At 43.9% G+C, this 26,200-nt stretch overlaps 1 protein-coding gene across 1 annotated transcript; it reads right to left on the bottom strand.

The window, feature by feature from the left end:
• Nucleotides 1–5,386: 5,386 nt before the first annotated feature.
• Nucleotides 5,387–24,914, bottom strand: LRRC74A (leucine rich repeat containing 74A). The gene is made up of 14 exons (XM_068397372.1): nucleotides 24,821–24,914; nucleotides 20,941–21,051; nucleotides 19,541–19,716; nucleotides 18,792–18,899; nucleotides 17,960–18,056; nucleotides 17,485–17,534; nucleotides 16,604–16,685; nucleotides 14,836–14,921; nucleotides 14,291–14,485; nucleotides 12,512–12,607; nucleotides 8,737–8,880; nucleotides 7,477–7,584; nucleotides 6,739–6,824; nucleotides 5,387–5,462 (listed from the first exon to the last, which is right to left on the bottom strand). Exons 1-14 carry the CDS (start codon nucleotides 24,912–24,914, stop codon nucleotides 5,387–5,389), a joined length of 1,509 nt encoding a protein of 502 aa, XP_068253473.1.
• Nucleotides 24,915–26,200: the final 1,286 nt, after the last annotated feature.

Raw genomic sequence — 26,200 nt, 5'->3', positions numbered from 1 at the left:
CGCAGTTTGTTTTGAGCTCGGGTTTTTTTTTTGTCTCCCAGGGTGTGTCCGTGTATTTCTGTGTGTGTAGGACTTGTTCCTTCCAGCGGTGAAGCCCCATCCCAGGAACGCGCCGAGGAGCCACTCGTGAGGGCGGAGCGCCCTCTGCTAGGTGGGGAGGGAGGGAAGCGGGCGGAGGTGCAGCTCTGGGGCGGAGGAGCAAGTTTCTTGCTGCTGCTGCGAAGGCGTAGGGGCCTCCTCAGACACTCGCACACTGAGAGAGGCCGGTGCATGGTGCGTTGACACATCAGTGCCCTCAGGGTGGCTCAAGGGGAGGGCTGGTAGCTGCGCTGTAAGCTGTACAACAGCGGTGAGCCTCTGATCCTAACTGTCCTCCTTGGGCTTCTCAGTGCACGTACCTGGTGTAACTGGCTCCCATACCAGCTCCACAGAGGTGGGGAGAAACCACGGGCAAAGACGACTGTTGAAATGGCTTGATCTTCCCTCCCTGGGGAAGATCATGATTGGCTCTGGTCTCAGTCCCTTATGGAGGACCATATCCTGGAAACCTTCTCTATATGACCCTCAAATGCTAATGTAGACCGTCAGGGAATGCCCATTCTCAATTTCCTGGAAGGAGGATCCTGTGAATAAGGTTAGATGACAGGACAGTATTTCCTTGTCATCCTATGACATGGTCAGATACCCCCTTCTCTTGAGGCTGTGAAAGCTAGCATATTAGTCCTTTGAGAGATGCACAGCTAATAGCATGTCAGTGGAGGAACTAAGGCCCTCATGAAGTATCTGAAACAGAGAAGGTTACCAGAGCAATCTGTCCAGCCTGTGGTGTGTGTCCAGCTGCCATCTCAGCAGCCTGCCAGAAAGAGGGTGGCAAGGAATGAACTATGAGTTGATTGCATTCTTCTGGTGGGCCAAATTCAGAATGGAGTCCTTTGGCTGGGCTCTTGATTAAGAAACTACAAAATAGCTTCAGTATTGTTGATAAATAAGGAGTCACGCACATACGAAGAAAAGAGCAACTATAACATACATTTTTCAGGAACTGAGATGTCCATTATGGTCTTCAGCTTTTCCAGTGTCTTGTAAAAACCATTAGGATCTGTCCATTGACCTGAATCTGCTGCCTCATGCTGAAAAAATTAAATTTTGTCCTTGCAAACTTTCACTCCATCATCCTTTCAGATTCTATGATGTTGCTTTGATAGATCCACGTGAGGTTTTACTAAGTGAATGAAAGGACTGGGGACTTAAGCATCTCAGTTGCACTGACCAGTACATTGTGCATGGCATGCTCCCAGTCCCATGATGCTTGATTTCATGCATGGCTGCAGGATGTCCCTTTGCATAAGGCTTATGTCCACAGATATACACTGAACACCTTTTAATATACTCATTATATGGATGGGAGGCCACTAGAACAAAGAACTATTGATGCAAGTTTAAAAGATGAAGACTAGTATCAGTGTACCCACTTCAGCAGCCTGTGAGATTTCTCCTTTGAAAGTAAAGCCAACAACCTTTAGGCCAGTTCAGCTAGGCAGATCAAAGATCTTCAACATGAACAAGACTGAGATAGTTTGGCACATAACATTAATCTTTATCCTTACTCTGAGGTTTCCAGAGATTCTGACTAGCGTTATCTTTTTTAATGCAATGATACGTTGTCCTCAGGGTTGCGGTGGTGCCTAGGAAATGAGTCTGAATTGGGTCTCTTTCTGTTGGATGAGATCTACAATAAAAAGATTATTTCCCCTGCAAGAGATCCAAAGGTTCATCTAAACTGGCTAACACATTAAATACTCTGGTGTGCATGCTGTGTTTTCAAAGCATGTTACTTAAACACTATTACTTTCTTTCTAATATTGAAGAGATCTGACAATGTCACTCAGCTGTGTCACTCTCACAAGCCATGGAAGATACAGAGATTATGTTTAGCCAGCTTTCTGCACTGTCTAATTTTGTGCTGGCGGGCTGAATTCCTGAGGTATGTTAGATGAGCCTCAGAGCTGCCTTAATTTATGCTGGCCAAACCATTTCCTTCTGCGCCATTTCACAGGTGCGGGATCAGCAGAGCAATTCATGTTCCACTCCCTGACCACCCGTGCTCAGTATCTACCACAGTTTATCCCTGAATTCCCAGCAAGGGGACAAGTGCTGCCACCAAGCTTAAAAAAGCTTTATTGGTCTGAGAGTGCTCAGAGAGACTCTGCAACAATACAAACTGCAACTATGGCCCTCCACCATGCTGCTTGCATGTGAATTTGAGCACTAAAATTTTCACTAATACTCTCAGTTTTTTGCTAGTGTTTTAATTGCATCAGGCCACATAGCAGGACAGAAGGTTGCATCTAGTTCCTTCCCAGAGATCCAATCTCTTTTGATTTTGTGTTTGGCAAAGTAGGTAATTTTTATTTATTTTTTTATTTATTTATGGCCCTTCTGGAATGGAAATTCGGGCTCAAGCTCTTCAGCTGAAAGAAACCATCCAATCTCCGTGTAGTTTTTTCCTGGTGTAAAAGTACAATCTAGCTGCCACGTCATTGTTGGGTCTGGAGTTTAAGTGGACACTCAAATAAATAAAAGCCACACCTGCCGCAGGCCAGTACCCATCTCTATTTGATTATGTTGTTTTCTTACAGAAGATTTTTGATGGCTGTAGCTAATCTAGAATCTTAAGGGCGATAATTTGACAAATCAGTTTAGTTGGGCAGCGGATTCTGTGCAAACCTAAGCGGAACAGTAATGTGTGACTAATACACAACAGCACTCTGCATGAGATAGAGATGCATGTGTAACATATGCAGCACAAACCCAAGACATTGTTGGAAGAAAAGACGAAGATATTTAATAGTATATACGTGCTACTCCTCCACTCCAAAGTGCACCTTTTCTGCAGAACGAACACAGTGCTGGAGGGACAGTGAAGCACCACCTTCACTCTCTGCCATCAGGTACCCTGAGATCCCATTGTTCTCTCTTTTCCAGTCTGGAAACAAGTGAGAAACTTCTCACCCCGATCCAGCTGAACTGACTCGTAGCACATCTGCCTGCTGATAAGCCAAGAGGCTTGTTTTTGAGGAAAATATGGGGTGCTGTAAATCTTGTTCTCTGTCAGGTAACAATAGTTGCTGGTCATGCCAAAAAAAACCCACTCTTTTTTTTTTTTTTGTGCAAATACAAGATCATTAGGTGTTCCCAGCTCCCTGGCCTTAATTCTCAGCATGCACATGTTGGTGTTTACATTGTATGCCTCTTAAGCTGAAAAAAAGGCTCAAAAAAGGATTTCTTGGGGCTGAGAGGGAGAGAGAGGCATAGATAGTTTACATTGGCATGGCCGCTGGATGGTGAGTGCTTGGTCAACAGACTGGGAGTCATTGAAGGACATCCTAGAAGATGACCTGTTTTAAACATCAGCCGCCTCCAGAAATTATGAGTAACTACACTCAGGTCAGTGGTTCACGTCCAGTAACTTCAGTGGATCCAAGAAGTACTAGAACTGTCCTGCAGCAGTGACACCTCTCCATACACATTGCAAACATGGGTCAACAAGCAATGTCAGGGTTGCTACATGGGTAGGGACCAACTGTCAGGTGTCTCCAGTCCCTCAACCACCGACGCAGTGAGTCCAGCACAAAACGTACCACCACATCCACTGCTCCCCAGCCCCCCAGCCTCTGGAGCAGGATGGTGGAGGAATGTCTTACAACAGTTACAATAATGCTCCTGCTGGTAGTGCTCTTCAGGAAAGGAGCAACGAGGCAGTTTTCAGAAGAGGAGCAGAAGCAGGCTCCGGGCACGGCGGGGACCGGGACTCGGTGCCGCCGGGCGGGGAGGGGGCGGCAGGCAGCGCCCCCCGGCGGACAGCCTGGCCCCGCACTGCTGGGGCTGCCCTGACACCTAGCGGCCAACACGGGTACTGCCGCGGGGCGAGCGCGGGCCTGGGCCGGGGCCTGCGCGGGAGCCTCGACCCGGCCCGGCGCGGGAGCAGGGTGCGTAGTAGGGTGCGAGTGGCTCTTCCCGAGGGGTGAGTGGGCTCGGATTGCTCAGTGACGGGCACGGAGCGCACCCCACCCTGCCCCAGCCTTAGCGTTCGGGGTAAGACCTTGCAGGTTTGGTGTACGCTTCTGTGAAAACATACCTCAGTGCGTAGGAACAGTGGAGAAAAGCTAATTACATTTTAGGAACGGTTAGGAAAGGAACAGAAACCTCCACAGTGTTATGCCCCTGCATGTGCAAACTACCCAGCATCTCAAATGCTCTCTGCTGCTCTGATTCTTCATCTCAAAACCCCACATTTTCTGTATGTGAAGGAGGCACTGGCTGCAATTGCAAGTAATTCTAGAAGAGTCACGGACATCAGAAGGCACAGAGCTGCTAGGGGAATGAGTCAAAGCCTAGCAGTCGGTCACGTACTGAGGGTGACTGCTGAGCAATCATACCAATGCCGTCATGTCAACAGTCGTGTTGACCTCTGATGAGGCACTGGAGCCACCTGAACTCTAATTCCAAGATTTTTTTTCTAGGTGGTTATTCTGCTGGGAAACAGACAGAGACTTCAAAGATGGTAACCACCTGCTGCTTTGCCTTTCCACTGAAGGCTGGTCTTCCCAGAGGAGTCAACATTTCCCAGTTCTCCATGTTTCTTGGTGGTACAGTCTATATGGGCAGTTGCACGTGGCAAAATATACTTCCTGTGGCTCCGCTCATCTGTATATTTTTACATTTTATAAATTCTATTTATGTATAAATATTATATATACAAGGCTTTCATTCCTTCTTAGGAGTTGTTAGAACCTTTTTTTAAAAAATATTGGTTTAAAAAAGCAGTTTAGTATCTGAGCCATTTAAAATGTTATGGTTTCCACCCTTGTAGCATTTTTTTTCCCATGGAGATGTTTAATACAATTCTTATTACCCATAACTTTTTGAGCAACATTAGCTGTAGTTTGTTACGAATTTAATTCTCCTCTTACAAAGATCCCTGTGTCAGAACTGCTAAGTCTGGTAGGGGTTGCTGCATGGCACTTCCTTCAGCCTTTCTTTGTCCATCTTCTCTCCCTCAAAAGGGTATAATAAAATTATATGAGTTCTCTTCGTTTCCCCATTCTTGCTTTTTGTCTCCGTCTCTGCAAATAAGTTCAGCATCTTCAGCATGCAGAGTGAGACAGATTTGGTAACCTGCTCCAAAGGACCAATCTCTTCTGCCCCTAACCAAAAGGACTAGACTGTTATAGGGGCCTGCTGTGTAGTGGAACATCAACTTTATTTCTATATTCAATAACTTAGACTATCAGAGCTCCCCCATGTTGGGCCTCCCCAAGCCCATGGCCACTGTGAGCTTTCTCCTACAATCTTTCACTGTCTGACCTGCCTCCTTGCTTCATTTTTATGGCTCTTCCTTCTTTTCCTCCTCGGTTTCCCCTTCCACAGGCTTCTGTGCTGGCTTCTGCTCTTTTAAGTGACTGATTGAAAAGAAAGAGGTGAACCAGTATTAATTTAGTAAAGTGAACCTTCCCTGTCAGGTGTCATAAAGCTGCTGAGAGGACCTTGAAGAAACAGCCTGAGATGGGAACAGTAAGGACAGCAAAGGTCACAACTCTTCTGGCTATTGTCTACAGCACATGCAACAGTGCTAACACGCATTAAGCAGCTAGATAAGGAGTACATATTAGTATTTCTTTTTCCCCACATATCAGCTCAGTAGCATTAATGGCACCAAATGAATCTTTGTTGACCACTGGGTTTTAATGGTTCCTAATTTGCTTACTATTTAACCACGGTTCTGTAATTTGTGCCTAAAGTACTTGGGAACTCCATGTAACCTCTGATTCAAGATTAACCAGGCTAAGGCCTGTCTAGCATCTGAGCATGGATGCTTTTAGTATGGCACCAATGTATGTGAAGGAATAAAGACCAGATCTAACAAAGTAATTCGCTTCTCTTTGAAAACATTAGGAAGCTAAGAGGTGAAGAGATTTGCAAAACTGACCCATTGCTTCTAGCCTTAAAACTAGACTACAGCCTATATTTAAACCCATCAATATGTGCTGAGGGATGGGAATATTTGGGTATGATTAAAAGGGCTTTCAGCTGATCAGTCACATGTTAGAACTGATGGGAAATCTAAGGGGAATTTTGGGTCCAATGGCAAGAGGTTTAGCCTGCAGCGACTGCCAGCCTCCAAGGAGTTTGCTGCTGACTGCTCAGGCTCTCAGAACTTGGACATGATTGCTACAGGCACTAAGGAAGAGGCACTTTCAAGAGAATGAGAAGTTCTATCGTTTGAAGGTGGTTTCCAGGGAAAACTAGGTCTCCTAAGAAGAAGGATCAGAGAGAAGGAAAAAAATGAGAGTCCCTGAGGATGGAGGAAAAGGTCTGAAGGCACAGATATGCCGTCTTTGCAAATCTTACCCTGGCTTCAGGGGAGGACAGTGTTGAGCTGATGCTTCTCACACAGGCTTACGAGCATTAATGAAAATGCCATTCAGCTCTGAGGTGCCTGCACTCTCACAGCAAGTTTATCAAACAGAAAAATAAGACTGACTTCTAGTTTGACTCAACAGGGCTTCTAACCGTGCAAGGTGTTATTTCATCTACCTTTTACTTACGTAAGTAATGGACTGGCCAAAACCATATGTCCCTTCACCTTCTAAAGTGAATAAGGATATGTTTGTTTGGTGTTGAGCCAGATCAAAAGAAGAAAGACAACCAGGACAGTAAGTGGAGTCACTCACTCACCTATAGTCCACAACCCCTGTCCGATTCCGGTCTAACTTGCGCACTAATTCCCCAATTTGGACTCGATCCAGTGGGATGCTTGATTGCTAAGAGGATAAGATAAATGTTAGCAAACTTGGATATTTTCAAGCAGAAAAATCCTCCATATCATACTGGGACCCATCATCTTTTAATAGGTGAGCAGATGGCCTGGTGCATGGAAGAAGGGATGGAAAAAATGCACAGAGTGGTGCTGGGGAGGCACTTTCACTCTTTTAGGATTAAAATAACTTTTTTTTTGCATTTTTTTTGTAAAATAGCATCATGGCTGACTGACCATTGCTACTGATCCCAAGCACCATGGTGGTTTTGGCAGGAAGAGCACTCTCTACTCAGTGTGTAGAGGCAAGGGTTTAAATGCCTCTTTTTCACTTTCTCATAGCAGTAGGACATAATTGTCTATCAAGATCCTGCATATACTATACAAACAGCTGACCTCTGTGGTTTTACAAGGCTCCTGTGATACTCTAAAGTTGACCCATTATCACTGATGCCCTCTGCAGTATTTATTGGACGTCATAGCATTTCTGTTGGATCTCAACTTTTGTTCAGGGCCTAACTTTTGCAACAGGTGAATTTAACTTTTTAGTCTGAACAATGTCACCAGTAAGGCTGACTGGTGGCTGTGCTGCAGCAGAGGGATTCCCCAGAGCAGTACCCTGCCAGAAGAGCATCCTGGCCATGCTTTCAGAGGCACACCTGCATCATGGCTCTCCGGAAGGTTGCCACAGGGATCTTCATGTTTCCATCCTTGTCAATATTCCTAAAAAAGTCCCAGAGTCGTAGGTTGTGCTCTTTCAAGTAGTTCTAAGAGAAGCAGAGACAAAACATGGGTGTGACCATGAAACAGCCACTGATACCTGCCTCCAGCTCTCCCCTTATTTTTCTGTCACCCTGCCTTTAGTCAGCCTATCAATCACTGAGATATATGAGTCCATAACTCCTTGTGCAGCCACCCTATTGTCAGAACAAAACCCTTTTGTTCAAATTAATCCCATTCTTCTCAGTTATACCTCCTTCTCCCCCCACCTTGAAACGAGACTCAGTAGTAAAACTTCTGATAATTGCATATGGTTATTTGGTCCTCATCCCAGCAGTCACTGCTTGTCTAGGCTGTCTAATCCAGAGAGAGTCCTCTCCCCCAGATCTCTGATCACTTTAGTTGCTCTTTCTGAATTCCTGTCTGTTTGAATGAGGACACATCTGAGTACCATAACTGCTGTTAAAAACTGCAAGGCATGCTAGTGTGTCACTAGCTGTGAAGCACAGCAGCATTGTTTGATGTGAGCTAACAGCCCAAGCTTTTGCTTAAGTTCATGTGAATCCATATCTACAGCAAAATCTCACCCAATTAGCTAAAAATGTGCACAGCAGCTAAGAAACACAGTGAAGTTAGTAGCACAAAAGTGTTGCTTAACTCAGCAATGCTCAAGTGCTTGCATTGCCTTCCAGCAAGGAAGACAGCACCATCTGCTGCTATCCATAGAAATTACAGACCTTGACAAGCTAAGTCATTTCTATTTAGGGCAGTATTTGCTTGTGATACCATATCATACTTTTATGAAGCACATTTATTTTGATGCTAAAGCACAACTGTCAGCGAAGGGTTCTATGAAAGTCAGGTATTGCGGTGGGCTTGTGATGAGGGTGGACACTCATTTGGATCAGACCTGAAATCAATCTGTTTTATACAGTGAGCACACATCTGTTCAGATTTTTTTTTCCCCAGTGCTCTCAGATCCCAAGGCATTAGCTTCTCCTGAAGATTTGCTTAGTCAGTCTGTGTGGACTGAGATAAGTGACAATTGTGACTGTCTTTGTGAATATACTTTTCTGAAGGAACTTGGCTGAATTGCCCACTTGGAAGAAAGCTTACCCCTTCCAACCTCCATCCTTCCAAGTGCTTGGAGCATGTGTACTGTGTACAGGGGAGCTATGGACCCAAGTTCAGTAGCTCACCTGAATCACTTTCATGGGGTCTGGATGCTGCTTGGGGATCTTGGTGATACAGCCTTCAACCTCACCGTAGTTGACATCTAGTTCAGGATGAGTTCGACACACCAAATCCAGCAACTTGATGAAAGTTTCGTTCACCAACACATTCTGGTACATAGGAGGAGGGAGAGTGCAGTCAGTGTGGACACCCAAAGAACAACAAAGACTTGTTTGTATTCACAAATCCATCTAAAGTCAACATTAAGCATTCTCTCCTAAGGGTGGTGCCTTCTCCTATCTCTACTCTTCACTTTCAGGAATCCCATGGAGGCTTGACCCTAATTAAGTCTTCTTTCTATTTTGCCATGTCTGAGACAGAAAAGAGTCTACCAATTTATGTAGAAATTAGCTTAATGCAAGGTAGGTGTTCATCAGGTAAATGTCTACACCAAAGACTTCTTATATTAGGTGATTCAAGTGATTCATGTTCGTCCCTGAGACAGTTCTACATAGGTCTCGTCTCCATTTGGTTAAGATGCAGACTGCAAGTTGAACAGTTAATGGCCAAAATGTGCCATAGAGTTCTGCAAAAATGAAAAAAAAATCATCCAAGACCTAAAAGGATTAGTATCTCCAGCCATATAGTTTTATAGCCCAGACAAGAAAGATTCACCTATCTGGGAAGGGTCCAGGTGTCTCCAGATGAAAAGAACTTTTGGTAAAGCTCTGCTTCATTGTGTAACCCTAACAGGAAGCTCCAGTCAGCAGTACAAGACCTGACATTTGTTTTTTCCCGAGAATTTCAAACAGGCTAGTGACAGCTCAGCATTTCAGAGCTGACACTGTGAGTTTTCTGTTTTAGCACTTACAGAGTGGGCAGCAGCACAGTGTCCTGATTTAGAGTTTTGGGATATTAGAAAGTAAACTATCAATGCAAATATTATTGATGTCCCTGTAATTTATTCTTCTAAATTTAAGTTAGGAAAAATTTGCCTTTGCCTTCACTGATCTTTTAAAAACACGATTATGATTTTGTTCATACCCATGATGACAGGGGAATTGTTCATGTATTATGTTAGTTATATAGTTAATTGTTGGAAATCTCAAGGCAGTTCAGGAAATTGATGAAAGCTGCTGTTTTCTGTCATTGCAGGAGGTTCCCAAGGCATCAAGTACCGTATTTTTTCCTGAAGTTTATTTACACTGTCCCAGTGCATTCTTATAGCTTCTTTTTAGCAGCTTACGATCTACCATTCTTAAGATCCATCTAGAAGCTCATGATAGTATAACATATATTTAAAAGAGGCACTCAAGAAATGTTGAGGCAAGGAGTTAATTAACATTAAGAATCTTCAGTCTAACCTAAATCTCACTATACCGTGCAGTGAGCTCTTGACTCTTGCTACTTGAAGACAGCCTTGAACGAGTCTGGGTCTTGGCTGGGTTTACTAGGTTGCATTCAGCACCAACGGTTTTATGGACGCAGAGTGACTCTCTGAAGAAGCCATTCAGACATCCCTGCACTATGCACGCTATCAGAGTGTGCTAGTCCTGGGAACACAGCACAGGAGAGCTTGAGCTGGCTCTGCTGGCTGCCACCTCTCTCCCCGAGCCTTGCCAGCCTGGGCTTGACCCCATGAGAAAGCCAGTGGACCGCCAGTGCGGCCTCAGAAGCAGCATAGCCAAAGCACTGTGTCTGGCCTAACAAACCATGCTGGGGTCAGGTGGCACCTGGAGAGAGCCAGCTTGTGCATTTCTGCATGTTTGACACAGTCAGTCCAAGCCCAGAAAAACAACACATGGACAGCTGAAAAGCAACAGTATTTTCTTTTGTACCGTGATGATGAAGATGGGCATGCTGGCTATTTTGATTCATGACTTTTATAAAATGTTTGATAGTATCTGCAAGTTGAAACCCTATAAAGAGTAGATTATGAAAAGAATATGGGGAACAGTCATGCTTAGAAATGTTGTCAGAAACAATAAACTGTTGTTAAAAATGTGCCTTTCTATTGCTTCACCTTTGCTAGTGCTGTCAAACCCATACAAAGGTTTCTAGAGATGATCCTTATTTGAAGTTCCTCTTACAGACATAAAGTAGTTATTAATTCTTTAAAAGTCAAGATAAGCATTTATCACTGGGAAAAGGGGCAGAAGAGGCTTTTGTTTATGTCTTCCCTTAAGTTTCTTATAAAAGATTAAAACCTTTACTAATTTCTTAAAGGTTTAAGACAGTGTAAGATCTTTGGAGCTGTATATTTGCAAATACTCTGAATTGAAATTCAAGACTCCCTACATCACAGGTGGAATAAAGTCTGTCAGGCAGATTAGATGTTTGCCTACAAGCATTTGATTGGGATACCGAAATGTCATTGTAAATTTATACCATTGACCATTTATCTTGTGAAATGCCAGGTAACTTAGGCTTTTTGAAGGGTGAGGTGAAGAGAGCATCTGTTAATCCTAAAAAGCAGAAATTTATAGTGAGATTTAGGTTGAAGATTCTTAATGTTAGTTAACTCCTCGCCTCAAAATTTCAGAATTTAGCTAAAATACATTACTCTTTCCAAGTTTATGAATTGTTTAGGTTATTAGCAATAAAACTAGCAGAACCACATATACTGTAATGAAGTCCTTTACCCCCGCACAGCCCACTTTAGTTTTCCTTTGCAGAATGAGGGCTGACTCCTTGCAGACCTGGGAAATAATTATCTTTGATCTTAATTTATGCAGAAAAATTGTCTGCCCTAGAGGAACGCCTGTTCTTCAGATGATCTCTATTGAAAGCCCTCAATACTCTCAGGAAAGACCATAGATGAATATTATTTATTCTGCTTTTAGTTTCTTTCTCTAACACAGTAACCACAGGATAAAGATACACATGCAGATGTAACTTAGATACACCCATTATGTGAGTCTCCAAAACTGCCCATGAACTTTTTTTTAGCTTGTTTCAAGTGTGAACATATTATTTATGTTCCAAGTCCCAAACCTAATCTTTCTGAAAATGCTCTTTCCTTTAATCATGGTTCTCCCAAAGGTGGATGGGGGGCCCTGAGGCCCCTGACACCTTCTGTAACTGCTCCCATGAAGCACCAATGCATGGATGGGAGGGCCAGGAGCAGACTGATGTGTGCCCATGTCTCTCCCCACTGTTGGTCTGCAGTGCAACCCCTGCCAGCTCAGGAGCTCACTCAGGAGCTCAGAAGCATTTCTGGGTCTCCCATATTAGAAGCAGCACATAAGGTTACAACAATATGTGTCGTGCTCCTGACTTGCTATGGAGTAGCATACTAAGATTTGGCATCTGATTTTTTTTTTTCCTTCCACACCAGCCTTTTAATGTTTCTGTTTTGTTTTGTTTTGTGTTTTTTTTTTAAATAAAATTACTGTGCTTTCAATGCCTTGAAGCATCCATCTTCTTCTGCTCCTCATACATAATGACAGATTATCAAAGCACTTCACAGTATCTTAGGCTGCCCTGGAGGGAGCCAGCTCATGGGATGAAGAGAATTCATCCTCCAGTGGGAATACACTCCTTGTTCTTGTTCTACCATTGCAAAATGGAAGGAATTGAAATGTGGTGATACTACAGGCACCTCTCTCCAGAGCTAGACCAAAGCCCTGTAATTTCCACATGGCTCCTAGAAGGGTAGCCTCTTTTTATTAATGGCTGTGCATAAATGAAACAAACAGCAAGATTCAAAATAGTTTTGGAAAGGGGCAGCTCTGTGATCCACCCAGTTCCTAAAAATGTGTAGTGTCTGGTCCTGGAGGCTTTCCAGCACATAAGCCTTACTGAGATGTTGATCTCCTCCATCATGGATTTGGGGTTCTTTCTGACAGATGTGACTAGCGCAGTGGCACCTTCCACGGTCAGGGGATTATTGGCCATCTGTGGAAGAAGAGACATAGATCCAGACATCGTGAGAATGAGGTTTTCATGCCTGGCAGAAGGCATGCTGTAACCTCAAGGATGACCCTTTCTTCCCATTCTTCAGCAGGGCTGTAGAATAACTGTGGTCCCTTTTGATGGGTTTGTCTGTTATCTCTCCATTTCTTGTCTCTGTCCCACAAAACTCTGCAATGCAGCTTCCCAATGGAGTTGCCTTCTCAGCTTCTCTCTGTCTCCTTGTGTGAAATTCCACATATCAGGTCCCTTATATCTGTCACACAGGAGTATGTGATGTGGATCATGTTCAGTCATACGATGGGGAGAAGCTGAGGCAATGGACTGCATTTGAATGTGTGCTTGCTAGTAGGGTCCCTCTGGATGGGGTATGCCCCTCGGGACATTTCCCATACCCTTGGCTCTTCTTGGCAGCACAGCAGATCAGAGCTAAGGCTGATTGGCTGCCTCTGGCCTACAATGTCTAGCTATATGGCATTATGGGGTTGGCATTGCCATGTGCATCTCTTAGGGTGTGAACATCACCTCTCCTCCACCTTGGACTTCATGTGCAGTCCCTATTCCCACTATCTGAAAGAAAACTTTCTTGGTTAACATTGGCCAGCAGAAGACATGTCCCCCTTTAAGTCCTTTGTGTTATCAGCTCTTAAGACAATCTGTGCAGCCACACAGAGAGAGGAATGCCTTGGTGTGAGCTAGTGACCTTACCTCAAGCCAGGTTAAGAGCAATTCAAACAGACACATTTATTTACATAATCTAAAACAGCAGTCCCAAAGCCTGGCGTGGTTGCAGTGATTTACAAGGACAAGGGTGTCCAAAGACAGGCCTACATGAACAGCTTTAAAGATGCCCCTCAGCCATCATAGTGCCATTTGCAGGCTCTCAGGATGGTGATGTCAGATCTAGCTGAGAATGCAGTTTGTAAGCAAGCTGACTTTTCTAAGCTGAATTCCTAGAGAATGATCTTGGATTGAGAAGACATGTTAGCTCTCAACCCTAACCTCTGAAGCCAGCTTGGCTGGTCATTCAGTTTTGCCCTTTCCAGGATTATTGATCCCTAGATTACTAGAAGTCAGTTTTAGCTTTCTTTTTCCAGGACTTGATAATACTCCTCTCCTATAGGTAGTGCTGTGGCATTGCCCTGATATGGCAATGACAGTTTATCCTGTGTTTGAATAAATTTTCAGCAAATCATTAACACACTGAGAAAGGCACACTCTTGCCCACCTGCAAACTTCAGTGTGAACCTTTGCCTTACGTTGAAATGCATATTACGTGTACATATGTACCTTCACAACTACATTTTATGTACATATGCAGACCTGTTGAATGCCTAGGCTCTCTGCTAGACATGTTGAATGCCTAGGTTCTCACTTGACTGAGCCTAGACATGACAGGAATCAACCACTTTGGGGTTATAATGGGTGTGGGGTTATGCCAAGCCAGTCCCTGGGGGATTTTTTGAGGGAACAGTGCAGTTAAGTTGCCCTGGAAGAAATTAACTCAATAATAGAATTTCCTTCTGCTCTGCTCACCTTCAACCCAGAGCAATACTCATTTCCTCCAGTTCTAGCTCAGGCAGCTCACCTCTGTGTTCTGTCCCTCCTGACTCAGATCTTTCTACTCCCTCCATTTATTCCTCCAGCCCTGCCTGGGCTTTATTTTACCTTCAGGATTTTGAGTTTTGCATTGAGTTCAAGGCCTCTGCAGAGCTTCTTGGCTCCCTCATTGTTGATCTGGTTGTTGCTGATGTCCAGGTGAATCAGCACGTTATTGACTTTGAGAGCTTCTCCTAGGGCCAGTGCTCCCTCGTTGCTGACGCCATTCCAAGAAAGGTTGAGTATTTTCAGTGTACCATTGCCCTCCAGAGAGAGAAGAGGGATCTTAGCTATTGCATGCTCATCTTCTGTACCACTCTACCCTTTCTTGCCTGGCTGAGACAGGAGCATCCCTCAAGTCACACCCAGGCAGCCCCAATGAATCCACCATCTCTCTGCAATGTCACCAGGGTCTCTCCATCCGTGTAAGTCACTAGACCTACTCATTGCTTTAGTCTTTCTCCTGGCACTGACTGCCACTGTCAGTAGGATGAGCCTTGCTAGAGCTACTGAATCCTGCTCAGACCTCGGGGATGGGAGGTTCCAATTAGTGTTTCAGCCAGCTCATGGCAATAATCACTGTGAAGGGTATCACAAAACAGGGGCATTCCTACCTTGAGACCTGTGCCCAGTGCTACTGTCCCCTTCCTACTCAGGCGGTTCCAGCTCAGGTCCAGAATCTCCAGTGCTGTGTTGATGGCTAGGAGAGAGAAACTGAGATGTTAGCTCAGGAAGAGTGGTCTGGACACAGCTGCTGACCCACTTAGGGAGTAAGAGAAATTTTGCTGGGGGTTCAGCAACAGCCTTCATTGATTTCAGTAGGAGGAACCTGTACCTACAGAGTCTTTGCTGTCCACAGCACCCAAAGAACAGAGAATGGGCTGGTAATCACAAGGAGAAAGGAACACAGGGTTTTTTTCTGGCTTAATCAAAGAATAAGTTGTGAAGGAGGAAGGTAGAGAGAGAGGATTTTCTTACATTAATAGACACTGTCTGTTTTTCTCACTGTGAAAAATGCTGGATTCTCCTTGCCACATCTAAAATATCAAGACTGACTCTGTGTATGTTTGATTAGCAGAAGAGAGGAATTCAGCTTCACACGGTAGCTGTGTCCAGCTGTATAAGTGCCAGTGCCAATTCACATGCATAGCACACCTCACAGTGTAAGTTCTACTTAGAGCAGGGTATGGGTGGATTCATTTGTGTCTACTGCGACACTGAGAGGGGTAGGACTTGCTGCCAACACTTGCTTCTCATTCTCAGAGACAATTTCTCATCCAGATTTTCCATGGATGGGAGGTTGGATGGAGGCAGATGGTGAGTTTAGCTGACTTAAAAATATTCCTTTAAGAAACAACTCAGAAAAGTAACAGATTCTGCAGTAATCTCTGGTGCTCCTGCCTCAAGTGAGCTGAAAGGAGAGAAGAGCTGTAAGACCTTTAACTTTGGAGAGGCATTTTTCTGGGCTAGGAAGGCTCCAAGTTTTAGTACGGATCTCTGTGTTGCCTGCAGGCTTGTCCAAGGCAGGGGCACAGTGCCTTGGCCTCACTGCAGTTTTAATTGATCCATCTTTTAAAGACATGGACTGTAATTAGAAAGAGATACCTATCAGTGGAAGTACTGATCCAGGAGAAGGAAAGCGTTAATTAAACTGAAGGCATTGTGTTAATGAAATGCTCAAGGAACACTGGATGCTCATAGCACACGCTTGTGGCCATTATGGTAGCAGGTGTGTTGGACATACTGAGGGAAGAAGAGACATGAGATATTCGTGCAAATCTTTCCCAGTGCACTAATAGCACCTGAGATTACTCAAAGACTGTAACTGTTTTGTTTGCTTTCCCTCTCCAGGGCTACTAGCACACTCTGGATCTCACTTTGAACAGATAAATCAGGCAGCTTAATTTTATTTCCTCCTAATGTTTCCCTTGCTGCTTGCTGTGCAATGGGTCAAACCATTAGGGTTTGGGCTACTTAAGAAAAATTGAAATCACTCCTGAACTTTGTAATCAAAAGCTTAAAACCAACAACAGTTCTGATCCTATTAGATTTTAGTAAAATGCAATTTTCTGCTTTATACTCCCTGAGGGACTTGTCTTTCAGCTCCCTTCTCTCTGACACAGACTGCTCTGTTACTGTGGTTTCTTATCCTGTATTTGTGTTCTGATACATTAGTCATAGTTGCTAGAGTCACCTGTGGTGATGAGGGTGAGCCTGTGGACCAGGCAGGAAGCTCTAAATCTGGGTGCCCTGTCTTTTGTACTACCCACCAGGTCATGTGGCGTTTTTGCTGGAGAAGGAAATACACGTTCACTGTGGTGACGCCATCAAGTCCCCCAGCGCCTGTACTCGGGTCTTTGTGGGAGTAATAAATTAAGTTACCGAGCATCTCTCCGAGGAGCTGTCCTCCCTTCTCAGAGAACTCATTGTGGCTGAGGTCCAGATCCTTCACTCGGTAATTGCCCTGCAGAGAGACAAATGTGCAGAGACAATGAGATCTTCCAGCCAGCTGCAACCAGATGTCATGCCAAGGTCCCCACATGAGGATGAAACAGAGGGATATCAGACACAGTGAAATCTTCAGTGCATGGGAGATCATCAGCACAGAGATTGGGGCACTGCGTGTCCCAAAACAAAGCTTTGTCAGGCTTCTAACATAACAGTGATTGTCTTTCCAAAACAGCAAAAGCAATGGGACTTTGTGTTGTACAAAAATTTCCCTCACACAACTCATGTCTGGCCTGCAACACATCCTGCAATTCTGTTCCTGCCCCTTTTTCATTCCCACCATTGTACCCTGATGAAGAGCACTTTCTGATACCAGGTCAAGGCATTGCTTCAGGGCAGCTTCTGGTGGTGCCAAATGATGCAGAAGCTTTGAGATAGGAACTAACCAGAGAAGTGAAGCATCTTATTTTTACTGGAGAATTGCAAAATTATATGAAGTTGGGTTACTTATGCTTCTTGAATATTTTTTGTCACCCAGATGTCATTCTGTTGTTCTGTTACACAGTCCTGAAAGTTTGTTTCTCAGCCAGACTCTCACAGCTGTCCTGAGAAAATGTCAATGCGGTCCATCCTGCTCTGTGTCCTCCCAGTCTCCCTCATTTCTGAAGTAAGCAAGAGGCACTTAGCAGAATTATGCCAGGAATTCATATGGACATTACCAAGTGAAATCATGCCAAGTGAGTCACAGCTTCAAGATGAGGAGAATCTGTTACACAGCCAGGGCTGCAAATGACCTTGGATGTCGGGTAACTCACCATTAATGCCTCAGCAAAGTATGATGCAGTCTTGTCTCCAAAGTTGTTTCCTGGGGAAGAAAAGTATGTTAACAGTGCGCTGACCTCTCTCTTAGTGCGGTGCTGGGGTCTACAGGACGCTGTGCTTTTAGGTGGAAGCTACACTTAATCACAGCCCATATCTGGCTGTAAGAAGTTAGTCACTACTCCACTCCATAGAGTAGAATTACCTCAAGATGTGGGAGACACTCCAGCAATTATCTAAGTTTCTCGTAAGGGACCAGTTTTCAGAGGTGCTGGAGTTTGAGCAGGCCAAATATTTAATCACATCACTATAAATCTATATTTCCACTGTTACTCTGGGTTCCCATCAGAGACATAGCTGAGAGATTGATTTTGCCCATAGTCTGACTAATATTCTCAAGATGAGAGACTGGAATGAAACACATGTTATTTCACTTCCACTGCCATCACTGTTTGGGTGCATACAGCCCACCTGAGAGCTTAAGAGCATGGAGGTAGGACAAGTTATCCAAAAGCAAACTGGCAATGGCTTCAGCTCCTGCTGTGTCTAGGTGGTTATTGGAGATATTCTGGAAGGAAAGAAAGGAGGATAAGAAGAATGAGTCCAAAGAATGAATCGGCTTTATTGTCTTCTTAATGCCCAAGATATCAAGGGAATAATGCAAGACGAGCAATATGAGAAATGTCAGCCAGACAGTAATTAAAATGTGAGTTATAGGTGTGTTTAACCCTGTATCGTTCCTAACAGGAATAAAGCCCTAGAGCCATCAGTTTCACACGGGTCTTTGTCTTCAGTGAACCAAGAGGCATTTGGCCAAGAATCTTTTCTTCCAGAGTAACACAGATCCCATGGCCTAGCAAAATGCATTTTGTATACCCCAGTTTCAGATCGAAGGAACATTCCTACCAGTTCATATCCAAAAGTTTTGCATTATTCCCTGAATCTATTTTAAAAAAATTACCCATGTCATATTGGAGAATGAAAGTTCCTGACCAAAACATTTTTTCCGTTGGCTAAGCATGAACTAGAAAGACTTAGTTATGGTAATTATTGTCACATCTGCTAACGAAGAGAACAATTCCAGACTCACCAGACTGCCATCACATGCACACTTCTGCTTTTCAGAAGCTTGTGCTTTTTAAAAGTAGAGCAGCATAAAATATCATGACTTTTAGAATGTGAACGTTTTGCATGGGAACAATGGTTATTTGGTTAAAATCATAATGGAATGAATTGGTTTTCTTTTAGATGATTGAACTTGGTGAGCAATAATTTTGGCTACAAACTACATCAGATTGCGTACCAGTTCTTGAAGGGAGGAATTCTCTTGTAGCATCTCTGCTATGCATATGGCTCCTTCTGCCAGAATGCAGTTGTCTTCCAACTCTAGATGGGTGATGGTTGCGTTGGACTGGGAAGACACAAAGGTAAACAACGACACACAAAAAACTGCTGAAAAGTTAATGAAGGAGATATTTTCCTCAGTTCAACAGACACAGGACATTTCCTCCAAACCTCAGAAAGCATTGCAGGTGCTGAGCAGGACAATGGTCAGGGGACATGACAGAGCCGCGGCAGTGGGAATTGGCATACAAAACAGATGCTTTTTTTTGTAGAGGTTTTGAGTGGGTAGGACTTTCCATTGCTTTCTGGCAGCCTGGAGACCCAGGTTCAGATCCAAGCTCCCATTCAGGCATCTTGGGCCTGTCCATGGGTGAGTGTAGCACATCCCTATGCAGAACCCAGAGTGGGGGGTACCCATCCCTCCAGCCCTCCCTCTGGCCCTGTAGGGATTAGGAGCACTGGGGACTTGTGTCCATGAAAGAACATCAGTTTGCTCTTGGGGGTAACTCCAGCAAAGGCCAGGAGTTGCCACACAAGACTTTCCTGTGCAGGGGGCTAGATACATTAAGGATGCTCAGAGCTCCTATGGGGAAGATAGATGGCTTTTTTGCCCACACTGTGTACTCAGTGATAGCTTCGAGGCCTGACAGAGGCTTAAAATGCCTATTGTGCTTGAGAACAGTGGCCCTGCTCTTACTGGCTACTCACCACCAGAGCAATAGCAATGGCTTTGACACCTTTGGGTCCTAGACCACGGTGGTTCAGGTTTACATAAGGCTTGGCCAAGTTTTGAATAAAGTGTGAGACAGGCACCACCTTCATCAGCCTGCATGCTTCCAAGTACATCTCTGTGCCCATAATGCCCCCAAAGGCTGCCTCAGGACCTACAGAGAAAAAGTATATTGGTGAATGGTGCATTCAGTGTCCTCCTTCCACTTTTAAATAAATTAACTTAATAAAATTAAGTAACGCTATGCAATAACAGTAGGTTTTACTGTTAAAGGGCTATTGTCCGCTGGTTCTCCCCATCACTTTATCTCAGACCTCCAAGAGTTAATGTATCCTCCCTGCTTCTCCATTTGGCATCCAGTGACTTGCTGCAGCTTCTCACCAGTCTGCAATGTGACTAAACATTTCTTGGTGTAATTGAGAATTCTTGACATCAGGCAAAAACATTTTCATCCTTTTTTTTTTAAATCTTAGTTGAAGCACACAGCTAATATTGCCAGCAGAGCTAGGGCAGCTCAGAACATTTTGGCTTACAATCAGCAGAAAGAATCCCAGCATTCTCATCTTGGCCATTGGGTGTTGTTGACACAGCTGCAGTGAGACATATCAGTGCAGCTGGCGGCTGTATTTCCACAGAAACCTGTCATTTGGAATTCCTTCATCAAACCCCATACTTAGAGCTCATATTTCTCCATGTTGTTAGATGAATTCAATGGTCTGACCTCAAGAGAAATTCCCCTCTCATCGAAGTAATTTTCCAGTTCAACCTTAGGCCTCTAACAAAATACTTTTGTTCTTGCATTCTTATGGGTTTTGATTTTCCTTCCATTTATAACAAGTTAAAAAGTTCCCATCCTAAATTATGGACAAATCCTATTGTTACAAAAATTAATGCAAGACTTGTTTACCCAGAGGACTGACTTCAGTAGGCAGAAGATAAGAGAAGAGCCACCAAAAAAGTCTAGGACAGTTGTGGCAAACCTATGGTACGCAGACCACAACTGCTGTGCAGTCTTTCATCAGGAGCACACAAACAGGGCCTCAGTCCCATCCCTGGTTTCAGCTAGCTGCTCCTGCTGCCCTGGCAGCGGGCTGGTGTGGTAGTGTTGGTCATTAAGGACTAGAGGAGAGAAGAAGGAACAAAGGAATAGCCATGGTGTATAGAAAGCAGTTGAAGGAAGATGCTTGACATCAAAGGGAGAGCTCTTTGAGGGAAATTCATCCTCCTCCACCTTTATCAATTGCCAGATTACATGTGGTTGTCAGGACCCTGGCAGGGTTGTGTCCTTGGTCTCCATTTCAAATACATACCAGTTGGTAGGTACAGCTCTGACTGTAAGGGAAAGGCTAGTGAGGGCAGATGGTCAGAAAACATTCACCTTCAACCTCTAGGTCAGTGTCAGTGCCTTGTGTGGCCTTTTCTGCTGAGGCGTCAGCCAGCGACACAGACTCCGGAGACTCACTGATTTCGGACATCTCTTCATTCTGGTCTGCCATGAAACCAAACAGATTCATTTTGTCAATGCAAGCCCAGCAAACATGTGACTCCCTGGGTGTGATAGACGTTCCACTGCTGTCACTGAAGCCTGTGCCCCTCTTCAATGTGCTGCGGATGCACTCCTTCCCCAGCCCCGCTTCGTGCCCATCGCTCCCTGTGCACTGTACACATGCAGTGCTGGTGCTGCTGTGGGGACAGGCTCACTCTGGGGCTGCAGATCTGCAGACTGGCCATGGCTGGGCAGCTTTTGGAAAGAGCCCTCCCCAAATTCTGCAGCCCATGTGCAGGGGACTCAGTTCTCCCACATTAGGTCTTCGTTCCCTCATGAGATGCCTTTCTCCCCTTTCTCAATTTCGAGCCCACCAGGCAAAGCAAATTTCCCCTCCTCATCCCATTTCCCCACAAACCTATAAGCCAAACCCAACACAGTTCCTCCTAGCTCTCCTGAACTGACTCGCACTTCCCCACGCATGGGCACGACACTGTTGGCTGACTTTGTGATCAGACTGGGAATGCTCTGTAGTACTCTTCAAGCATGGCAGAAGAGAAAGCGTTTGAATACTATCGTATATTAGAACTGAGTGTAACTAGACCCACTGAAGTGGTACAGCTTCTCTTGCCTACAATTCATAATTTATTTTATAGTTAGAAGAAGAATTTGGAAATTTCCTTTTTAAGAGGAATAAATGCATAAAAAATAATGAAGAGTAATTTTGCAAAAATAATTTCTGGCTAATAACATAATACATATTTTTTTCCTACTCTGAATCTTCCTTTTCATTCCCTGTCACTGCTTTTACTGCCTTCTTCCCTTATGTCTTATTTCCCTTTAGCACTCCAGGCTATTGACCTGTAATTTTGTACCCTTCTTGGGTGTCACTTAGCATTGACGTGTGACGTGGAGCTTGCAGTTTGGCTGTTCATTCAGAGCTATGTGAGGGAAAGACTGGCCAGCTGGCACCCACATCACCACATTCCAACCAGCCCTGCAGCTGCAGCTCCTTCATTAAGACCTCTTCCTTCTGCCAGACTTTATTTGTTCAAATGATGGGTTTACTTGTGTTACTTCAGTGTGAGAAAGACAAAAGAAAGGGTAAAAATAGGTCTAAATCCCATGTAAAGAACTCATGAGACAAGCAGAACCAAAGATTTGGGACATTATGACAGCACTCAGTGATCCTTTTTGCTTAATGGCCCTACAGTGCTCGACATCCTGATAAAAATAAACTTTCCACTCTGGGGAACAGACTGTCTATGCTATACAAAACCCATCCAGACTGTATCATCACCCGATAACATGGCTTTCATGTGCCCAGTACGTCAGCCAGTCCTGCCGTGTGTGGACTGAGCCTTCTAAGGTAGATGCAGAAGTGGTCCCTGCACCACTGTAGAGCTGTAGAAGTTGGCACTGATACAGATGATAACACTGTCATTCAAGCAGAAATTTGAAAAGCATTGAATCATGGTTATTGGTGTTAAAACCAATGAAGTGGAAAGTAATGGGTCTGGAGACTCCTTTATCGCCCTCTCGTTTCCCCAGGTATTGGGGCTGCAGACACAGCTTTCTGCTCAGCCTGCCTCATGCACCACTTGTGCCAGTCACAAACCAGGAGCTAAGAGGGGAGTTCACTCCACGGTTTGATGTGCAACTTGTAAGGGATGCATCCGGATAACTGCAAATCCCTTCTCTCATGCTAAGTTAATAATGCCTGTTCTCTGGCTGCATTGCTTTATGTTGTCCCCTCATCTGTGTTGTACAAATATTCGATAAATCACACTAGCAATTTACACTTCAGTAGCTCTGTGGACTAGAGAAGATGTTTCTTATCTTTTGCCTAGCATTGCAACAAGGTCCTAATTCATGCCGCTGAACTAATGAAGTGGTCTCTCTTAGAATCACTAGTGATGAATGTAAAGGTCAGATGAAGATTTTAATAAATTGTTCTCCTTCTCTGCCAGGATAAAATCTAATTGATATATACTAAGGCATTTCAGCTGTGAAAGGAAGCTACCAAGGTTGTCCTCAGTTCTTTCATTCTGTACGTCTGGCATAAGAAATACATCAGAGTAACACCTCAACTGGGGCAACTCATAAAATGGAACACAGCATTTTGCAGTATGCAGACAAAATGATACTAATGTAAATGCTCAAATATAAGCATTTTTTTACATTCTGTAAGGAATCAGTTAATTCAGTGATGTGTCAAACTATATGATTATACTAACTTGGGAGTACTAAGTGTTGAAGGAATCTATGAGGAAACAGCTATGAGACACGTGATTTTGTATCTAAGCAAAGTCTAAGCAAAGTATTTAGGAATTAGTATTGTAAATGTTGTCATTTTTTGAAAAATTGAGAAATTAGGTTTATTGTGGTTTGGAAAAAACTGTGTGTGCCTTAGCTTGATCATCTAGTCAAGGGTATCAAATTTTTATGTCCTATTCTATGTCATGCCACTGTGGATGTCAAAAAACTTCTAGGGAAACTGTAAACAAATACTTCAGATGTTTGGGGGAAAAAATAAATAAAATATAGATTTTTTTTCTCCATTTTAATATAAATAATTTAGACCAAGAAAAAAGCAAAACAGCAAGACATTCTGGCAACATTTTGCCTCTGGAATAGGGTAGAATTAACAATTATAGCATTCTCCTTGCTGCTACTGTCAGTCAAATTCAGCCAGCATTTTACCCACAATTATTTAATCCAATATGTAAGGGAAAATGGCAACCAACTGTTAACTGACCCAGTATTTCTTAGTGATAATATTTTTTAAGTTAATATTGTCAAAAACCTATGAGAAATACTAATTTTAATATAATTGTTTGGGCTTGATAGCAGGTAATTAATTTTGTCATAGCCCACTTAAGGAGTGAAAGTTTTAAGAGTTCGTAGCCAAGAACAGAAACCTTGTTTGCAGAAAAGCTATCTAAAAGGGACTAATCCCAAATAGGCAATAAATTACTATTGCTGGATCACAAAACCCCCCAGAGCTACCTTTACAGAAAAATAAGAAAGGATATTTAGACAAATGTCATTTTGAAACAATGGAAAATATCTGATAAAGGATCAAACATTAGGGAAAATTATTATGTAACTTCATAAATTGCATTATACTCTATTTAAATACAGAAAAACAAGAACCAATAGTTGTGAGAAGTTGTCCCACCTATCTGACTACCTTACAGTAATTGCATTATGAAGGAAAATAAGAAATTAATTTTTAATGACTAAGTGACAGGCCAAAGGAGGCTTTGAACTTTGAGAGGAGCCATTATGCTAAGCTAGGAAGTCAAGCCAAAATGCTGCGGGCAGACCCGGAGCCTGACTCTGCTGTGTGCAAGCACAGACTGACAGCAGCAGGTTCAGAAACCAGTTCTGCCCCTCATGCCCTGCCTGTCCTCCTGGGCGATGGAGGGCTCAAACAGGATCTGGTCTCACAAGGTGCTGAGATCCGACATCTCCTGTGGGCATTAGGGGCAGCTGGTGGAGTTGCCTGGAAGCTGCTATCGGCCAGCCCTTTTCTGATACATTTTGTTTTTATCAAGCTGCTCCTGGATGGCAGCTCCCGTCTCTGGGCACTGGTACCCTGGATCCCTGTTCGCCACCTTTCTCCTCATTGCTGCCTGGCCTGGGGAAGGGCAGCCTTCCCACCGTGTGATCAGCCTGCTGCAACAGCTCCCTCTTGGAAGCTGGCGATTTGCCTTTGGCCATTTCTGACTATTTCTGAAGTGAGTTTGCTAGTAACTAAACACAGCACCTGCATCCTTCTCAGACTCGTTCTCCATGTCACAACCAGCGAGCGGTGGGTTCATTTGCTTTTTCTCTTCTGTAAATGAGGAGTTCACAGCCATCTCCTAGACCCCTTAAGTTCCTCACACCTACACACAAAAAGCACAGCCGCTTCGCTACGATTAAAAACTCCAGGAAGAATGATGTTGCTTGTAAGATCTGTGTTCTTGATTTATACTGCTTATGAACAGGAGAATCCCATTTCCTGCTTGCAGGGGCTGGCCAGGTGTCTTGAGAAAGCCCTGCGGAGCCTGCGGCCACCCCGTCCCCCCGTCCTGCCAACACCACCCTTCTGTGACCTCACCTGCACCTCCCGACTCCAAGGGGTGACATTCAGTCTTGGAAACTCGGTTTCTCTGGGATACCATCAGCTCCTGATAACTGAGAACAGCTGCCATTTTCGCTGTGACCCTCCCCCCCCCAGATGTATCAGAGAGTCATGCCAGGCTGCTGGTTGAGTTTGTATTCCAGTTTGTACAATTTTATGAGAAAGTCAGACTGTTAAAGGAGATGAGGATAGGAGGATTGTATTCGCCTTATTCGTCTTGAACTGATTCAGACTTCCCTACTGCCAAATTCCCAGTATGTTTGGTAATAAAGTGTGGCTTGTAAACATGTCAGCACTTAATGGGGCCTCAAATCAAGTACTCATTCATCCCACCAACTACTGTTGGTGCCAAAATTGGTTCAGTGCTTACTATTTAACATCATTTATACCGAGGACTTTGTGATCTTTCCTAAGGGGCTAAAACCAAAACTGTAACAGAAGAGGCTTTCTGATAAGAACTAATACATACATCTAGAAATCTTTCCATTATGGGCAACGTTCAGTGAACATAATCTCTCATACAGATTTTGAAGTTTATGTAGCCTACACAGTGCAATATGGAAACAGGAAGAAAAAGTCCATTTCCTCAAGGGCAGAGTATTTTTAGCGGTTTTATTCCCCTAGGTTCTACATAAACCTCTCAAGTAGTCCAGTCATTAGAGGCCATGGTAGGGTTATATTTGGCTATAGGACAAAGTGCCTCAAAAGCCAGTGGAAGGTTTGACCCTGAAGCAGATGGCCATTGTCAGCTTTGATTTTATTGCCAAAGTTTGTAAATATTTTTCTAGTGTAGGCCAAACAACTGTGGCTGTCCGGATACATGCATGTTTGTGGCACCGGCTAACATTCTTCTCTGATTTCAGTCTTATTATCCTGATGTGGGTTGGGTCTGAAGATACTTTCTTAGATCTTTCATTTTAAAGAACAGCCTTGTTTTAAATGCCCCAGTCATCAGCCCTTAATGTTGCAGATCCTTCCTCTAGAGAACACCCTCCATTTTCTGACTAGAAACCAATGATG

Source organism: Nyctibius grandis, chromosome 4, assembly GCF_013368605.1.
Source record: "Nyctibius grandis isolate bNycGra1 chromosome 4, bNycGra1.pri, whole genome shotgun sequence".
In the NCBI taxonomy this organism is placed as follows: domain Eukaryota; kingdom Metazoa; phylum Chordata; class Aves; order Nyctibiiformes; family Nyctibiidae; genus Nyctibius; species Nyctibius grandis.
The sequence above is the reverse complement of the archived record's forward strand: the minus strand, read 5'-3'. Positions and strand labels throughout refer to the sequence as shown.

Bases quoted from the DNA above. Each gene is read 5' to 3' on its own strand.
- LRRC74A (XM_068397372.1), bottom strand. From the start codon at position 24,914: ATGGCTGTGAACTCCTCATTTACAGAAGAGAAAAAGCAAATGAACCCA. The intron at 18,900-19,540 runs GTGAGTAGCCAG...GTGTCTTCCCAG, and splicing joins CCATTGCTATTGCTCTGGTG to TCCAACGCAACCATCACCCA. The intron at 18,057-18,791 runs GTACGCAATCTG...CTTTCCTTCCAG, and splicing joins ATTCCTCCCTTCAAGAACTG to AATATCTCCAATAACCACCT.